This window comes from Ovis canadensis, chromosome 3 (assembly GCF_042477335.2).
Source record: "Ovis canadensis isolate MfBH-ARS-UI-01 breed Bighorn chromosome 3, ARS-UI_OviCan_v2, whole genome shotgun sequence".
NCBI classification, from domain to species: Eukaryota; Metazoa; Chordata; class Mammalia; order Artiodactyla; family Bovidae; genus Ovis; species Ovis canadensis.
The window spans coordinates 147598204-147618638 of record NC_091247.1 but is presented as its reverse complement, the minus strand read 5'-3'; the positions used below and the strand labels follow the sequence as shown (position 1 = coordinate 147618638).

The 20435-nt window shown below is 39.0% G+C and overlaps 1 protein-coding gene across 4 annotated transcripts in view; it reads right to left on the bottom strand.

Annotated features, from left to right (window-relative positions):
- NELL2 (neural EGFL like 2) overlaps nt 1-20435 on the bottom strand; it is a 403600-nt gene that overhangs the window by 216854 nt on the left and 166311 nt on the right. For all 4 annotated transcript variants that reach the window (XM_069584515.1, XM_069584513.1, XM_069584512.1 and 1 more), the window contains 2 exons: nt 19598-19689; nt 12035-12137 (listed from right to left, as the gene is read on the bottom strand). In XM_069584515.1, coding sequence (XP_069440616.1) covers nt 12035-12137; nt 19598-19689 — 195 coding nt within the window. The remainder of the gene's footprint in view (nt 1-12034; nt 12138-19597; nt 19690-20435) is intronic.

Genomic DNA, 20435 nt, shown 5'->3' with positions numbered 1-20435 from the left:
ACTCCTGGAGTTCACTCAAACTCACATCCATCGAGTCAGTGATGCCATCCAGCCATCTCATCCTCGGTCGTCCCCTTCTCCTCCTGCCTCCAATCCCTCCCAGCATCAGAGTCTTTTCCAATGAGTCAACGCATCGCATGAGGTGGCCAAAGTACTGGAGTTTCAGCTTTAGCATCAGTCCTTCCAAAGAAATCCCAGGGCTGATCTCCTTTAGAATGGACTGGTTGGATCTCCTTGCAGTCCAAGGGACTCTCAAGAGTCTTCTCCAATACCACAGTTCAAAAACATCAATTCTTCGGCACTCAGCCTTCTTCACAGTCCAACTCTCACACCTATACAAGACCCCAGGAAAAACCATAGCCTTGACTAGATGGACCTTTGTTGGCAAAGTAATGTGTCTGCTTTTGAATATGCTATCTAGGTTGGTCATAACTTTCCTTCCAAGGAGTAAGTGTCTTTTAATTTCATGGCTGCAATCACCATCTGCAGTGATTTTTGGAGCCCCCAAAAATAAAGTCTGACACTGTTTCTGCTGTTTCCCATCTATTTCCCATGAAGTGATGGGACTGGAGATCAGTGGAGGAATAACTCCAGAAAGAATGAAGAGATAGAGCCAAGGCAAAAACAACACCCACCTGTGGATGTGACAGGTGATGGAAGTAAAGTCCAATGCGGTAAAGAGCATTAGCATTAGCACAGGAATCTGGAATGTTAGGTACATGAATCAAGGGAAACTGGAAGTGGTCAAATAGGAAATGTTAAGAGCGAACATCAACATTTCGGAATCAGTGAACTAAAATGGACTGGAAAGGGTGAATTTAACTCAGATGACCATTATATCTACTACTGTGGAGAAGAATCCCTTAGAAGAAATGGAGTAGCCATCATAGACAACAAGAGTCCAAAATGCAGTAACTGGATGCAATCTCAAAAATGACTGAATAATCTCTGTTCATTTCCAAGGCAAACCATTCAATATCACAGTAATCCAAGTCTATGCCCCAATCAGTAATGCTGAAAAAGCTGAAGTTGAATGGTTCTGTGAAGACCCACAAGACCTTCTAGAACTAACACCTCAGAAAGATGTCCTTTTCATTACAGGGGACTGGAATGCAAAAGTAGGAAGTCAAGAGATACCTGGAGTAACAGGCAAATTTGGCCTTGGAGTACAAAACAAAGCAGGTCAAAGGCTAACAGAGTTTTGTCAAGAGAACGCACTGGTCATAACAAACACCCTTTTCCAACAACACAAGAGAAGACTCTACACATGGACATCACCAGATGGTCAAGACACTTTGAAATCAGATTGATTATATTCTTTGCAGCAAAGATGGAGAAGCTCTACACAGTCAGCAAAAACAAGACCAGGAGTGGACTGTGGCTCAGATCACAAATTCCTTATTGCCAAATTCAGACTTAAATTGAAGAAAGTAGGGAAAACCACTAGACCACTCAGGTATGACCTAAATCAAATCCCTTACGATTGTACAATGGAAGTGACAAATAGATTCAATGGATTAGATCTGATAGAGTGCCTGAAGAACTATGGATGGAGGTTCATGACATTGTACAGGAGGCAGTGATTAGGATCATACCCAAGAAAAAGAAATGCAAAAAGGCAAAAAGTTGTCTGAGGAGGCCTTACAAACAGCTGAGAAAAGAAAACACGTGAAAGGCAAAGGAGAAAAGGAAAGATATACTCATTTGAATGCAGAGTCCCAAAGAACAGCAAGGAGAGATAAGAAAGCCTTCCTCAGTGATAAGTGTAAAGAAATGGAGGAAAGTAATAGAATGGGAAAGACTAGAGATCGCTTCAAGAAAATTAGAGATACCAATGGAACATTTCATGCAAAGATGGGCATAATAAAGAACAGAAATGGTATGGACCTAACAGAAGCAGACAATATAAAGAAGAGGTGGCAAGAATACACAGAAGAACTATACAAAAAAGATCTTCACAATACAGATAATCACAATGGTGTGATCACTCAGCTACAGCCAGATATCCTGGAATGTGAAGTGGGCTGTAGGAAGCATCACTGCGAATAAAGGTAGTGGAAGTGATGGAATTCCAGTTGAGCTAATTCAAATCCTAAAAGATGATGCTGTGAAAGTGCAGCAGTCAATATGCCAGCAAATTTGGAAAACTCAATAGTGGCTACAGAACTGGGAAAGGTCAGTCTTGATACCAATCCCAAAGAAAGGTAATGCCAAAGAATGTATAAACTACTGCACAATTGCACTCATCTCACACACTAGTAAAGGAATGCTCAAAATTCTCCAAGCCAGGCTTCAACAGTACATGAACTGTGAACTTCCAGGTGTTCAAGCTGGATTTAGAAAAGGCAGAGGAACTAGAGATCAAGTTGCCAACATCTGCTGGATCATCAAAAAAGCAAGAGAGTTCCAGAAAACATCTATTTCTGCTTTATTGACTATGCCAACACCTTTGACTGTGTGGATCACAAGAAACTGTGGAAAATTTTGAAACAGAAGGGAATACCAGACCACCTGACCTGCCTCCTGAGAAATCTGTATGCAGGTCAAGAAGCAACAGTTAGAACTGGACATGCAACAACAGACTGGTTCCAAATAGAAAAGGAGTACGTCAAAGTTGTATATTGTCACCCTGCTTATTCACCTTATATGCAGAGTACACCATAAGAAATGCTGGGCTGGCGAAGCACAAGCTGGAATCAAGATTGCCAGGAGAAATGAAAATGACCTCAGATACACAGATGACACCACCCTTTTGGCATAAAGTGAAGAAGAACTCAAAAGTCTCTTGATAAAAGTGAAAGAGGAGAGTGAAAAAGTTGGTTTAAAACTCAACATTCATATATTTAAGATCATGGCATCCAACCCCATCACTTCGTGACAAATAGATGGGGAAACAGTGGAAGCAATGGCTGACTTTATTTTGGGGGGCTCCAAAATCACTGCAGATGGTGACTGCAGCCATGAAATTAAAAGACGCTTGCTCCTTTGAAGGAAAGTTATGACCAACCTAGACAGCATATTAAAAAACAGAGTCATTACTTTGCCAGCAAATCTCTGTCTAGTCTAAGCTACAGTTTCTCCAGTAATCATGTATGGATGTGAGAGTTGGACTATAAAGAAAGCTGAGCACCGAAGAATCGATGCTTTTGAACTGTGGTGTTGGAGGAGACTCTTGAGAGTCCCTTGGGCAGCAAGGAGATAGAACCAGTCCATACTAAATATTCTGAATATTCATTGGATGGACTGATGCTGAAGCTGAAGCTCCAATACTTTGGCCACCTGATGCAAAGAACTGACTCCTTAGAAAAGACCCTGATGCTGGGAAAGATTGAAGGCAGGCGGAGAAGGGACAGCAAAGGATGAGATGGTTGGGACAGGGAGACCTTGCATGCTGTGGTCCATGGGTCGCAAAGAGTCGGACACAATTGAGCAACTGAACTGAACTAAACTGAACTAACTGAAGATAACGTAGTGAGGAAGGAAAGTAATCTGAGAATTAGTGATCGAACATTATCAATAACTATGAGTAACACAGACCAAACCAGATTAGATGTTCACATTGTGTATTTAAGAAATGAAACAGATGACCTGGCATCTTAAAGAAAAAAATATACCAAAACTCTAAACATATTTAAAAAACAAAACAATACACCTCTTTAATTTAATTTTCTCTGGAAATCTGCAAGACAAGTATGTCTACTCAAAAGAAAAAAGTTTATGAATTACAAAGATTCGAGTCTTTATGAGAGGAAATATAAATGGAACACTTCATATACAGTGACACCAATCATGTGTAATTTCTTGAATTTCTTTTTCCTGTGTGAATCCTTTGTTCAAAGATCATCTAAGATGCTGAAATGAAAAGCTTGAACACTGGAATCTATATTTAATGGAAATTATGTGATTATGCATCATTCAGACAATTTTAAAATTGCTTGATGAATAAATTTTCTAGCTGGTTTTACGCTGTCTAATGAATTATTATTTCAGCATGTATAAAAGAAAAGACGTTTAGAAAAATACATTTCATGTAGCTCAGAATAAACTCATCTACTTACATGCAAGAAAAGACTTTTACTTGAGTAAATCATGAAGATTAAGTTCTTCACCAGCTCATCTTATTTATCAGATTACCATAGACCATGGGATTCAGTGAAGGACTGAACCATAGCCAGCAGGTATACTGTGGCATAGCACAATGACTGATGTCCATTCCAGTTGGCTTGTGCCCATAATGACTATGCTCAATATCATCACAGAGTTAAAACACATCTCCCATGAGATGTGTTAAAATGTATAGTAAAAAAATTTTTGTACAATTTAATAAGCCTTAGGAAGGGTGAGGCTTGAGTGATTTCTACAGGAATTAAATAAAATAGAACTGAGGTGAATGAAAACTGGAAAACTACATAGTAAATAACAGCACTAAAATCACTTGACAACTTTTCTTCACAAAATTCTTCACAATCTAAATTCTTATGATTCAGGATGAAAATTTTGAAGTAAAAGGTTCATTCTTATGAAGAGGAAAGTTAAAAATGTTTTCTCCGAGGGTCTTTTTCTTTCCTTCTTCTTTAAGCAGCTAAATTGAGACCATTTTTCTTAAAATGTGTTCCAGAGTCTTTTTACAATGCCTGAGGGGATAATTTCAGCTTAAAAGTCATCCTTACCCTCTATTGCAATCCATTTCTGATTTGGCCTAACTGATGGTAAGACTCCCTCATCTCAGCATCAAATACCATGCATACGCTCACCATGCAGTGATTAACTGCTGCAAGAATTTACAAATATAAAATAACAGTGTGATTCTACTTTTCACTATTTTAGGTTCATTTAGGGAGTACACTGTTTTTTGCCAAATGAGTTTTTTATAAATTAACCCAGAGACTTGAAAATTGAAAATTTTGTCAAATTTTAACTTACTCTAAACAGTGTCAGCTATTTTGATTTAGTCTCTCAACAGACAAAAGTTGATTGAATCTATTGGTTATTTTACTGCTTAGATTTTAAAATGCCAAGGTTAAAAGGCTAACTGCTAACTACTGATGGGTAGAAAGTTCAGACTCACTTAAAGGGATTTGTTTCCAATCTATAGGGAAGAACTTAAAAAAAAAAATCAGACTATGGGTTGGCAATAAACCATAGTTCTATGACCATCATTGCTGCATTCCTACTCATCTGTGCTTAGATTTTAGAGTTGAAAGATCTATATCTGATCTCTACCAATTACTGGCTGAGTAAATTACTAGCTGTGTAAGTTAATTAACCTTTCTAAACATTCAGATTTTCTCACCTGTAAATTTGGATACTATCTACGTCACAAAAATGTAGTTTCACATTGGTTGATAATTAAAGTAATTAGAGCATTACTAATAAACCACAAATAAATGTGCTGAGATAGCTATCATAGGAGAAAATTCACATATTTGTTATAGATGGATAGAGCAATGATCTAATACAATCAGGTCTTTCTTTTATTTCCTCCTTTCAATTTTAAACTCACAGATACCAAGTTTTCTATTCCTTTTAAGCTTTCCAAATTTATATGAAGTTCTTGTATTAAGTATACTAGAGCTTTCTATAACCTTTTATAAAATGTTGATATGCATTTTTTATGACTGATGAGGTAAGGAAGGGTACAAAAGATTATACATAAGAACAACACAAATAAAGGTATTTCATAATATCCAAGAGAAAAAGAATACAATAATTTTGAGGTGATTATTTGTTGGTTTTGCCTATAGGTGTCTATTTCTTCTTTCGGTAGGGAAAAAAAAAAAACCTAGCCATACCTGGAATGAATTTTTCACCTCTACTATTAGCCTAGATGCTTACAGGAAAATGGACTCCACTGCCCACTGATCAAGGCAACACCAAACAATACATCCTACTAGCCTGAACATAATTTCTTCAGGTCTGAGCAAACGATCCAGTGCAGGTTAATGCAGATAATTAAATCTCAATTCTGGGACTTTTGTTTAGAAGATACTGAACTTTGTCTTCCACCTACCTAAGTATCAAAATAATGTGAGCATAAGAATGTCAGGATCTACCCAAGAACACACAGAGTTTGAAAATAAGGCCATCTCAGAGGAGGCAAATAGATGTATCTAAGCAAAGTGACAAGGTTTGAGATCTGAATCAATCCACTCACCAGCCACGCATTCCATTTTTTCCCTTCAGTCAGCTGGATTGGTTGTTCTATCACTTGGACCTGAAACAATACTAACTCATATCGGTACCATCTATGAGATTATGGGTATTCCTGACTTTTCCCAAAATGTAGTTCATGTGCATGGATGAACATTTAAAATGAAGTACAGATAGCAATGGGCTTCCCTAGTAGCTCAGCTGGCAAAGAATTCACCTGCAATGCGGGAGACCTGGGTTGGAAAGATCCCCTGGAGAAGGGACAGGTTCCCCACTCCAGTATTCTTGGGCTTCCCTGATGGCTCAGCTGGTAAACATTTCACCTGCAATGCGGGAGACCTGGTTTTGATCCCTGAGTTGGGAAGATCCCCTGGAGAAAGGAAAGTCTATCCACTCATACTCTGGCCTGGTGAATTTCGTGGATTGTATAGCCCATGGGGTCACAAAGAGTCAGACTCGACTGGGCAACTTTCAATTTCACTTTCAAAGATAGCAACGGAATTTTTTTAATGTGTACAAAAAATACATGAATTCAATAACCCAGTCATTTCATGGATACCACTGGAATGAAACTAGCTTTTCAGAAAATGTGTTAACTAACAGTAGGTAATAAAAAATTAACTAAATGATGTTATTTGTGATAGATAACAAGAATCACGAAGGTGTAATTGACTGATGTGATAAATTATGAACTTTCCAGAAGTTGGGAGCAAACAGTCTACACTCGCTCAGCCTTATATACATGATGCCTCCATTACTTCTGATTGTTCAGATGTCACATCTGACTCTGCAACCCCATGAACCGCAGCACACCAGGCCTCCCTGTCCATCACCAACTCCTGGAGTTCACTCAGACTCATGTCCATCGAGTCAGTGATGCCATCCAGCCATCTCATCCTTGGTCGTCCCCTTCTCCTCCTGCCCCCAATCCCTCCCAGCATCAGAGTCTTTTCCAGTGAGTCAGCTCTTCGCATCAGGTAGCCATGGTATACGAGTTTCAGCTTCAATGTCAGTCCTTCCAATGAACACCCAGGACTGATCTCATTTAGGATGGACTGGTTGGAAGTCATGACAAAGTCAATACTAAATTAAAAAGTGGGTATCTGGTGAATAGGATTTGATGGTCTACCAGCAGAGAAAGGGGTGGCCAAGAGAGGAGGAAGAGAATGGGAAGGGCTGAGATATGAAAACACATAGTTTCACGCTATTTCTGTACCTAAGTCAGAGTCCTTGTTGTATGACGAAGTCTCTATCCTATTGTAATTGGTCATATGACTTCTTGAAACAGCTCTCAAATATGAAAAAAGTGAAAAGAACACTTTTGTTACACTGTTCCTGAGCTGCTACAACAGACGAGAAGAGGGTACCTAGAAAACAGTCCTGCCTGTATGTGACTTGGTGCCTAGAGATTTGGAGCCTTATTTTGGTGCACAGCTTGGTTTCCAAACACTGGCTGAGCCTCCAGTGGAAAGGTTAACTCTGTAATCTCATGTTCTGCCCTCAGGGAATATTTAATAAGCATTGTTGAACAACATACTTTTTCAGATGTGAACATGTCATCTTTAGCACGAGGGAGACAGGCCTGGAAACTGGAGACCAGTTTTACTACAAATGAATTTGTCACAATATATGTGTAGGAGTTGACTCAAAATTTCAGCCTTCAAAAATTAATTTGCTTTTTAGTTTAAAAGTCAGACAATAGCAGGAGAACTCATTTGTTTATTCTATATATTTGAAGTCAGAAATGGAAGCAATTTTTATTTTACATGGTGTTAGATGTTTCAAGAAAAGTCAACTTGTCCGATTTCAGCTCCACTATTAGCTAAGCCAGTGGTTCTCAATCCAGGCTACATAAAATAATTTATTACTCAAGTTTTTTTTGAAAGCTGATACCAAGGTTTTTATCACATATATCTCACCTGACTCTGAAACACTTGTTCAGAAATAAGGAAAAGGAATCTCTGCTTTTACCTTAGCAAGGGCAATTCCATATTGGAGGCCCCAGTTCCATTGTGAGAAAAACCCATGATGTAGGACTGAATATGCTCTAATGTGATTAGATACTTAGAGAACAATCTCTTGAGAAATTCCAGGAACTACAGGATGCTTCAACTCCACAGCTATAGACAACCTGTTCTCCTTACACAATCACACAATGACGCTAATCAGACCACTGCACCACCAGCTGCAAGGTGATTATTGGAGCAGACTGTGCTGCTTCACACATAGCCCCCACCAGCACACCTCTGAAACTGCTCCTTTACCAACTCTGTTCCCTGTCTGGCAACTTGAAAATGGTTTGGGGGACGCTAGTCCACCATCTTCCCAGGTTGCCAGCTTCCTGAATAACACATCTTTCCCCCACCCCACCAACTCTTTCTCTTGATTATCAACTTTTGAGCAATGAGCAGCCAAACCTGAGTTCAGTTCTGGCTTCAGTGGGTCACAAATCAAGTATATCAGTCTCAGGTGAAAGGGGTATAGATCATAGTAAACTTTGTCATTGTATTTCAAGTGTGTTGTGTAAACATATTAACTTTTTAAACTATAGGTAATAAAAACATAACAGTTTTTGTTCCTAGCTTTTCCATTCTTCCCTGGTGGCTCAGCTGGTAAAGAATCTGCCTGAAATGTGGGAGGCCTGGGTTCGATCCTGGGATGGGGAGATCCCCTAGAGACAGGAACAGCTACCCAATCCAATATTCTGGCTTGCAGAATTCTAGGGACTGTATAGCCCATGGGGTCACAAAGAGTCAGACATGACTGAATGATTTCACTTTTACTTTCCATTCTTAACTTGCTTTTGGTAATATGTTAAAGCTCTTTAAAAAGAAATGAATGTAATCAGGTCTTTTCTTGACATCTGAAATGCTCTGTTCTGTGCTTAGTCGCTCAGTTGTGTCCAACTCTATGTGATCCCATGGACTGCAGCCTGCCAGGCTCCTCTGTCGATGGGGATTCTCCAGGCAAGAATACTGGAGTGGATATCCTATCCCTTCTCCAAGGGATCTTCCTGACCCAGGAATTGAACTGTGGTCTCCTGCCTTGCAGGTGGATTCTTTACCAGCTGAGCTACCGGGAAAGCCCTCTGAAATGCCCTATTCTTACCCACATCTTTTTACCCAAATCCTGCCAATACTGACTGATAGGTATTCACTTCTCTGCTCTCACCTCTCTGCTCTCTAAGTAGCTCCTGGACACCACTAGTAGATTAAAGATGGCCACAAATTTTTAACACGCCTCCTATCATAGTGGGATCTATTCCCCTCAAACCCATCGCTTGAATCTGGGCTTGGTTGTAACTGCTTTGATCAATGAATTGTGGTAGAAGTGACGCTGTGTTCAGACCTACTGTTTGACAGCCCCGAGCTACCATTTAAGAAATCTGATGACCATCCTGCTAGGGAGACCACAGGGAGAAGTCCTGAGATTACATAGAAAGGGAGAGAGTTCTGGCTATGACCAGCCTTCATGCCATTCCTATTAAGATGCCCAACATACAGTGAGGCCATCTTGAACCTTCCAGCTCAGACCGGCTTCCAGAGGGACCCCAGTTAACACCCTATGAAGCAGAAGAATCACCTGGCTAAGCCTTGTCAGAATTGCTGACCCACAACACTGCAATATCTAGGCAAACCTCAGAGATAGTGCATGCTTGGTTCCAGATCACTGCAATAAAGTGAATATCACAGTAAAGCCAGTCACACAAATTTTTTATTCTCTCAGTGCATATAAAAGCTATGTTTTGGGAGTTCCCTGGTTGCCTAGTGTTTAGGATTCCAGGCTTTCAACCCTGCGGCCCAGGTTTAACCCTGACAGGGAACTGAGATCCTGAAAGCCATGCAATGTGGCCAAAAAAAAGTTGTTTGTTCTATACTGCAGTATATTAAATATGCAAGAGCATTACATCTGTAAAAAACGTACATGATTTAATTTAAAAATTTCTTGTTCAGTCGGTCAGTCATGTCTGACTCTCTGTGATCTCATGGACTACGGCCAGGCTTTGCTGTCCTTCACCATTTTAAAATGCTTTCTTGCTAAAAAATGACAACCATCATCTGAGTCTTCAGCAAGTCATAGTAGGAATATTAAAGATCACTGATCACAGATCACCATAACAAATATGATAATAATGAAAAAATTTGAATTATTGCTATTGTGAGAATAACCAAAATGTGATACAGAATCATGACGTGAACAAATGCTGCTGGAAAAATGCCACCAACAGTCTTGCCTGACACAGGGTTGCCATAAACCTTCAATTTGTAAATATCACCATATCTGCAAAGCACAATAAAGCAAAGTGCAGCAAAAGGAGGTATGCCTGATAATAAAGTGGTGGGTGTTTTAAGCCACTGAACTTTGGGGTAATTTGTTATGCAGCAAAAGCCACTCAAAGTGTGGTCCCACTGACCAGTAGTCACCTAGGAGCTTAACAGAAATGCAGATTCTCGAGCTCCACTTCAGACCTTCCAGATTAGGATCTGTACTTTAATCCCTAGGTTACCTGTATACACATTTAATCCTGAGAAGTTCTGATATAGACTACCTTTGGCTGCCAAAGACACTCTAGTCAAGCTGCATACTGGGAGTCCAGTTCCAAAATCAAGTGATTGGAATGAGCATTCTGGATTTGTATCAACTTCCACACATGTTCTGTGCAAGGCACTGGCTCATGGAAAGTTAGGCTGAATACACCAGTGGCTCTTCTTTTTTCTCTATTTGATTACAATCCTTTGTTCTCTTAGTTCCTGAGAGCCATCCCTAAAGTTCTTGAAAGGCAGACCAAGTCTGAAACCACTCTGAAACTCCCAAAGAGCCTTTCATAGAATTAGGATTTTAAAACTCTTAAAAGAATAGATGAAGCAATTAGCTAAACAGAAAATGAAAAGAAACCTGCACCATCCTCCAAAAAATGGGAGAGAAGGATCTTATATTTCCCTTTTAATAAATGAGATTAAAAGGAAAGAAAATAGCATATGTTTTATAAAGTTTCTTTTTCTTACTTTTTTCTGTTTAAGTTTTATTTGGTATCAATAAAGGCTATTATTAAAACATGTGCTAGTAGCTCATATAAGGCACTTTGTTAATGTAACACCAACTACATGAGTTATGAGTCCCAACTATATTCCAAGTGTCATACAAGGATAAAGACCCAGCCCTGCTCTCAAGGTGCAAAGTTCAATGAAGGAGACAGATTTACAAACACAAGATTTCAAGATAATGCAAGAAGGCACACATAATTTCATGATTGATAGGGATCATAAAAGGTTCCATATAATCAATCCTTTAGTTTAATACTTGAATCTACAACAAAATACCAAATTTAAGAATCTTTGATGATGGGCCGCCCACTGCATTTCTGAATATCTCAAATTTTACTGTTTTTTTATATCAAACTAAAAATCTAAGTTCCTTCTACTTATTGGTTGTAGGTCTATCATCACAAAGGCAACACAGAACAAGCAATGCATGTTTGATGGCCTCTCTCTCCTCAGTGATGTAGAAGCCTATCAGTGAAGGAGGGTGGAATTGTGAAGAGAGGAATTTGAAGTAGCCAACATGGGAATTACGCTAAGTCAATTACAAAACAGACTGAAGAGAAAAGCAAAGCAAATCCGCCTCCCCCCCCAAAAAAAAAACTTAGCACTGCTGTATATTTTCAACAATGTCATGCTGACTCAGAACCAATACACAGAGAGAGTTTAGAAACCTAGACCTTGAGCCAGGTACAAGACACCCAGCAGAAAGGCATGGGAGCATCTCAAGTTTGATTCCATAGTCTTTTGAAATAACTTCCCTATAAAATGTGTATTTCCTGTCAGGAGAAATTGCCTCCTAGAATGACTCATGCACGTAAATCTTACTTTCCAAAAACCCTTACCTTTACAGACTTTGCAACAGCTATGAGACAAGGTAATCTGATGCGACTCTGGACAGTCCAGAGTGGGACAGCCCGAATTCTCAACCAGCTTCATGCTCTGGTCCTGTTAGACAACAGAAAATAAATGCTTCAAACTTATCAGTTAGGACTAATTCCTAATTCTGGAAACTCCTAAGTTTCCAGATCTAGCATTAAAGACATCTCTTCAAACATAAGAATAAAATTTTCTTCCTGAGGACCTCTGCACAGGTCACAGACTCACTCGCAAAATGATATCAAATGACAATTGGAAAGACTTTCAAAGGGACAAGCAGATTTGGGAATGGAAGCATGCCTTCAATTTCCAAACATTAGAGTTATCCTGAGAGATTCTGTTAGTTTAAAACATATTTGAACATCCAGATGACAATCGTGGCAAACAGATAGCTTGAATTTGATTAACAGCTCACTTTGAAAAAGCAATAAATAAAAACTGGACTTTTTAAACATTCTCACTTCAAAGTTTCCAAACTGTTAAAGAGATGATACTAAGCGAGTATGATAAGGAATGCTGTGAATCTCTCACAAAACATTTCCAAAAACGGAAATGTGGACAGGATTTATGTCTCTTGCGCATGAATGTCTCACGTATTTTCTGGCACATAATTGGTACTCAAAAAATTTTCCTGAGTGAATGAATAAATTAATACAAAATGATTATAGTTCTAGCCACTAAAGTAGATAAAACTTTAAGAGAAAACCAAAATACAGAACACTTTTCTGATAAATGGAGTAGCACTGTCCTTGAAGCAAACATTTTGCTTCTAAACTGTCAACCTCTAGTTTCTTAAGAACAAGAGTCATAAACTGTTGTATTATGCTTACCAGTGCATAAGAAATAAAATAATCATTGGAAATGGAAGGCTTCCATCTTAATACTGCTCAATAGCTTTAGGTTTTTAGATGTTATTTCTATAAGCTTCTATTAAAGAAAAAGTTTTAATAACTTCAATATCCCCCTCTTCCTGGTTTATTGATGGAAAGGATCTTCTCCATGCCACAATAATCTCTTATCAAGAAAGTGGCAGAAGACAGATATACAGTGGGAGTCAAACCCTATCCTTCCTTTCGTGTGACAGTAATATCCATTCTGATCATCTTATTTTCAGGACCAGGGTGTGTTTCTGTGTTACTATTAAGCTCACAAACTGCCCAGGAAACGTTTTCAAGGTCACAAAACTGACAATAAAAGAACAAAGAAGGACAAGAATTGATGGCCCAGAAAATGGAAGCCCAAGAGAGCTGTCAACTATGTAAAATACTGAAGTTCAGGGGCATGAAGGGAGAAGAAACAGTGGACTTCCTTAATGTCAAGAATTTAGGGAGAAAAATAAAAGTTGATGAAGATCAGGGAGGGTTGTGCTGTAGAATCCATGCCCACTAGCTACATGTTACTCAAACACTGTAAATGTAAAGCACGTGCAAGATTTTGATGATTCAGCATTATAAAAGACTATAAAATATTTCATTAATTTTATATTGATTACATTGGAAATGATAATATTTTGGCTATATGGGGTTGTATACAGAAAGTTTAGCCAATAAAAATCACATGTATGGCCTGCATCATATTTCTACTGGACAGCACAGCATGAGAGGGCAATAAATTGGTGTGTTTTGTTTGAGCAAATAAAAGGTAACATTTATTCATTCACACAATGTTTATTAAGAACATGGAGAGTTGACTATACCCAGAAGTTTCACCTAACTGAATATAAAACCACTTTTTAGGTATTTTAAAATCAAACAGGAAACCATCTCAGAAAATTTCTAAATCATAATGGTCAGTATTGTGGAACACATTTGTCAAATGAAAACATCACACACAGAAAATGGAGAATCTTCAAATGCCCTCACAATATTAAAGTTTAGGGCTGATATTTCAGTTAGATGTTACTTAGGAACCAGCTGACAAAATTTCCACCTTCCTTGATGTAACTTTTCTCTTGATTTCCTTGGTGTTGCTGTATCTCACTCCAAGCCTTCCAGTCCCCATTTCTATAGTGAGACCTCAGTTCAGTTCAGTTCATTTCAGTCGCTCAGTTACGTCCAACACTTTGCAACCCCATGGACCGGAGCACACCAGGCCTCCCTGTCCATGCCAACACCTAGAGCTTACTCAAACTCATGTTCATTGAGTCGGTGATGCCATGCAACCATTTCATCCATCGTTTTCTCCTCCCGCCTTCAGTCTTTCCCAGCATCAGGGTCATTTCAAATGAGTCAGTTCTTCACATCAGGTGGCCAAAGTACTGGAGTTTCAGCTTCAACATCAGTCCTTCCAATGAATATTCATTGGAATATTCAGGACTGATTTCCTTTACGATGGACTGGTTGGATGTCCTTGCAGTCCAAGGGACTCCCAAGAGTCTTCTCCAACACCACAATTCAAAAGCATCAATTCTTCGGCACTCAACTTTCTTTATAGTCCAACTTTCACATCCATACATGACCACTGGAAAAAGCATAGCCTTAACTGCTGCTGCTGCTGCTGCTAAGTCGCTTCAGTCGTGTCCAACTCTGTGTGACCCCATAGACGGCAGCCCATGACAGACCCTTTTTGGCAAAGTAATGTCTCTGCTTTTTTTTTTTTTTTTTTTTAATTTTAGTTTTTTATTTTTTAAATTTTAAAATCTTTAATTCTTACATGCATTCCCAAACATGAACCCCCCTCCCACCTCCCTCCCCATAACATCTTTCTGGGTCATCCCCATGCACCAGCCCCAAGCATGCTGCATCCTGCGTCAGACATAGACTGGCGATTCAATTCACATGATAGTATACATGTTAGAATGTCATTCTCCCAAATCATCCCACCCTCTCCCTCTCCCTCTGAGTCCAAAAGTCCGTTATACACATCTGTGTCTCTTTCCCTGTCTTGCATACAGGGTCGTCATTGCCATCTTCCTAAATTCCATATATATGTGTTAGTATACTGTATTGGTGTTTTTCTTTCTGGCTTACTTCACTCTGTATAATCGGCTCCAGTTTCATCCAGCTCATCAGAACTGATTCAAATGAATTCTTTTTAACTGCTGAGTAATACTCCATTGTGTATATGAACCACAGCTTGCTTATCCATTCATCTGCTGATGGACATCTAGGTTGTTTCCATGTCCTGGCTATTATAAACAGTGCTGCGATGAACATTGGGGTACATGTGTCTCTTTCAATTCTGGTTTCCTCAGTGTGTATGCCCAGAAGTGGGATTGCTGGGTCATAAGGTAGTTCTATTTGCAATTTTTTAAGGAATCTCCACACTGTTCTCCATAGTGGCTGTACTAGTTTGCATTCCCACCAACAGTGTAGGAGGGTTCCCTTTTCTCCACACCCTCTCCAGCATTTATTGCTTGCAGATTTTTGGATCGCAGCCATTCTGACTGGTGTGAAGTGGTACCTCATTGTGGTTTTGATTTGCATTTCTCTAATAATGAGTGATGTTGAGCATCTTTTCATGTGTTTGTTAGCCATCCGTATGTCTTCTTTGGAGAAATGTCTATTTAGTTCTTTGGCCCATTTTTTGATTGGGTCGTTTATTTTTCTGGAATTGAGCTGCATAAGTTGCTTGTATATTTTTGAGATTAGTTGTTTGTCAGTTGCTTCATTTGCTATTATTTTCTCCCATTCAGAAGGCTGTCTTTTCACCTTGCTTATATTTTCCTTTGTTGTGCAGAAGCTTTTAATTTTAATTAGATCCCATTTGTTTATTTTTGCTTTTATTTCCAGAATTCTGGGAGGTGGATCATAGAGGATCCTGCTGTGATTTATGTCAGAGTGTTTTGCCTATGTTCTCCTCTAGGAGTTTTATAGTTTCTGATCTTACATTTAGATCTTTAATCCATTTTGAGTTTATTTTTGTGTACGGTGTTAGAAAGTGATCTAGTTTCATTCTTTTACAAGTGGTTGACCAGTTTTCCCAGCACCACTTGTTAAAGAGGTTGTCTTTACTCCATTGTATATTCTTGCCTCCATAGCCAAAGCAATCTTGAGAAAGAAGAATGGAACTGGAGGAATCAACTTGCCTGACTTCAGGCTCTACTATGTCTCTGCTTTTAAATATGCTGTCTAGGTTGGTCATAACTTTTCTTCCAAGAAGTAAGTGTCTTTTAATTTCATGGCTGCAGTCACCATCAGCAGTGATTTTGGGGCCCCCAAAAATAAAGTCGGCCACTGTTTCTGTTGTTTCCCCATCTATTTGCCATGAAGTGATGGGACTAGATGACACTGCCCTTATGGCAGAAAGTGAAGAGCCTCTAGATGAAAGTGAAAGAGGAGAGTGAAAAAGTTGGCTTTAAGCTCAACATTCAGAAAAGTAAGATCATAGCATCTGGTTCCATCACTTCATGGGAAATAGATGGGGAAACAATGGAAACAGTGGTTGACTTCATTTTTCTGGGTTCCAAAATCACTGCAGATGGTGATTGCAGCCATGAAATTAAAAGACGCTTACTCCTTGGAAGAAAAGTTATGATCAATCTAGACAGCATATTAAAAAGCAGAGACATTACTTTGTCAACAAAGGTCCGTCTAGTCAAGGCTATGGTTTTTCCAGTGGTCATGTATGGATACGAGAGTTGAACTATAAAGAAAGCTGAGTACCGAAGAACTGATGTTTTTGAACTGTGGTGTTGGAGAAGACTCTTGAGAGTTCCTTGGACTGCAAGGAGATCCAACCAGTCCATCCTAAAGGAGATCATTCCTGGGTGTTCACTGGAAAAATTGATGTTGAAGCTGAAACTCCAGTACTTTGGCCACCTGATGCGAAGAGCTGACTCATTTGAAAAGATCCTGATGCTGGGAAAGATTGAGGGCAGGAGGAGAAGGGGACGACAGAGGATGAGATGGGTGGACTCCGAGAGTTGGTGGTGGACAGGGAGGCCTGGCATGCTGTGGTTCATGGGGTTGGAAAGAGTCGGAGACGGCTGAGTGACTGAAATGAACTGAACTGACGGGACCAGATGCCATGATCTTAGTTTTCTGAATGTTGAGCTTTAAGCAAACTTTTTCACTCTCCTCTTTCATGTTCATCAAGAAGCTCTTTAGTTCTTCTTCACTTTCTGCCATAAGGGTGGTGTCATCTGCATATGTGAGGTTATTGATATTTCTCCTGGCAATCTTGATTCCAGCTTGTGCTTCTTCCAGCGCAGTGTTTCTCCTGATGTACTCTGCATATAAGTTAAAAAAGCAGGCTGACAACAGACAACCTTGACGTACTCCTTTTCCTATTTGGAACCAGTCTGTTTTCCCTTGTCCAGTTCTAACTGTTGCTTTCTCACCTGCATATACGTTTATCAAGAAGCAGGTCAGGTCGTCTGGTATTCCCATCTCTTTCTGAATTTTCCACAGTTTATTGTGATGCACACAGTCAAAAGCTTTGGTGTAGTCAATAAAGCAGAAATAGATATTTTTCTGGTACTCTCTTGCTTTTTCGATGATCCAACGTATGTTGGCAATTTGACCTCCAGTTTCTCTGCCTTTTCTAAAACCAGCTTGAACATCTGGAAGTTCACGGTTCACATTCTGTTGAAGCCTGGCTTGGAGAATTTTGAGCATTACTTTACCAGCGTGTGAGATGAGTGCAATTATGTGGTACTTTGAGCATTTGGGGGCATTGCCTTCCTTTGGAATTGGAATGAAAACAGACCATTTCCAGTCCTGTGGCCACTACTGAGTTTTCCAAATTTGCTGACATATTGAGTGCAGCACTTTCACAGCATCATCTTTCAGGATTTGAAAGAGCTCAAGTGGAATTGGATCACTTCCACTAGGTTTGTTCATAGTGCTCCTTTCTAAGGCCCACTTGACTTCACATTCTAGGATGTCTGGTCTAAGTGAGTGATCACACCATCATGATTATCTGGGTCATGAAGATCTTTTTTGTATAGTTCTGTGTATTCTTGCACCTCTTTATAATATCTTCTGCTTCTGTCAGGTACATACCGTTTCTGTCCTTTATTGAGCCCATCTTTTCATGAAATGTTCCCTTGGTATCCCTAATTTTCTTGAAGAGATCTCTAGTCTTTCCCATTCTATTGCTTTCCTCTATTTCTTTGCACTGATCACTGAGGAAGGCTTTCTTATCTCTCTTTGCTATTCTTTGGAACTCTGCATTCAGATCAGTATATCTTTCCTTTTCTCCGTTGCATTTCGCTTCTCTTTTCTTCACAGTTAATTGTAAGGCCTCCTCAGACAGCCATTTTGGTCTTTTGCATTCGTTTTTCTTGGAGATGGTCCTTTTCCCTGTCTCCTGTACGATGTCAGGAACCTCTGACCATAGTTCATCAGGAACTCTATCAGATCCAGTCCCTTAAATCTATTCTCAAAACAGCATCGTGAAGAGATGCTCATGAGAAAACCCAAACTTGAAATGTAGCTTCAGCAGTTGTGTTAATGTGCCCATGCCCCAGCTCCCTTATCTTTAAGATGGTAACCTACAACATGAGAGAGCTGGTTTAGAGCCAAATGGAGCAGCCAGAATACCTTATAATGAATACGAACAAATCAGAGCTTTCACATTCTGGATATCAAATCTGTCACAGTTTTGCTATTTTATGTCTCCTCCATGCTTATCCTCATAGTCCTCCAATTTAAGATGCTGTCTTTTTTCAGATTCAATTTATCTTGGCAAGATTCTGAGGATTTTCCTTTCATCAACATTTAATAAAATGAATTCTCACAGTGTATTGCCAGCAGAGTAAATAACTTATCTTAATTTTCTACATAATCTATACATACTAAATCATCCTCTGAAACCAAGTACAGGAGGCATTTAAGAAGAAAATCAGTGATCAAATATAAATGAACCCTAAAGCAGAAACTTTTATATGTAGACAGTTTCCTTTAAATAGAATATGGCTTGAAATAGAACATTATGGTAAAGGAATATAAAATGATAGTTTACAAAAAGTATATGTGAACAGTGTTATGGAACATATTTACTTGTTCAATTAGGTCAAGAAGCAGAGTTAAAATGAGTCACGTTTGGTTCAGAAGCATATTTCAAGAGACCATGGTAGCCCATCTATGAAGCATTTTCCTTCAAATCAATTAAAATATCCGTCCCAAAGAAATTAAGATCAATATTAGTCTCATCTCCATCGAACAGCTAATTTTTATTAGGCAAATTGCATTTTGTCTTTAATTGGACTGAATGATATTTGTCACATGAGTCAAAACTAAAATGACAACAGGCTGAGTCTACATTTATCTACATTGTCTTCAAAACAGCAAACAAGGAGGTGATTTATATTTAGAAAACATAAGACAACTTGATAAAACTTTGATTTGACAGAATAGGGTTTTTATTTATTGGGAAAATTATTTTACAATCACTAATTTACATGATTGCAAAAACAATTAGAATTTTCTGTACAGTTGAGTTATAATTAATACCTTAAATTTTAAAAAATTTTCTCTTTGCCGAAGAAGTTTTAAAAGTATAATAGAAGTCAGATTTTTAAAGAGACATTTACTATGTTTACATAATTGAAAGAATTTTAAAACACACATGAAGAATTTCCTTACCTTGCACTCATAGAGAACACATACTCCAGAAGAGGAATAGACTGTATTTCTTTCTCCTTCAAAGTATGTCCGTCCTTGAAACTGGCATATGGCTTTGGAAGAAAAAATACAAATATATGTATATATTAATGTTTTGTTATGAAAAATAGCTTATAGATGTTCACATCATTTTGTCTCAATATTTCATGTTCTTGTGATTTTTCAAGGTGCCTGAGTAACTATAATCCTAAATCTAATGCAGCATAAGTAACTTGTAGGCCCAAGTTACATTCATGCTTATTAAATTCAAAGAGGAAAATAAGGTATATCATGGATGAGAGGTAATGGCAAGTCAGAGTTAAAATCTAGAAAAGGGGTGTTGATAAGTAGACTCTAAGCAAGTTACTTGCCTGCTAGATGATGTCACACTTAAGGGCACATAAAGCAGGTGCTCAAGGCAGCTACTGATTCAGGGGCAACACAAATATGAGAAAAGTTCATTCTTTATATACCACTGCAGAATTTTAAATTTTCAGACAGAAAATTAGAAAGAAACTATTTTACTTTCAGTACATATATGTATATTTATGTTTTATGGGTTGGGGTTATTTATAAGTACACGTGGATTGCTGCTGCTGCTGCTGCTGCTGCTGCTGCTAAGTCGCTTCAGTCGTGTCCGACTCTGTGCGACCCCATAGACGGCAGCCCACCAGGCTCCCCGTCCCTGGGATTCTCCAGGCAAGAACACTGCAGTGGGTTGCCATTTCCTTCTCCAATGCGTGAAAGTGAAAAGTGACAGTGAAGTCGCTCAGGCGTGTCTGACTCTTAGCGACCCCACCAGGCTCCTCCGTCCATGGGA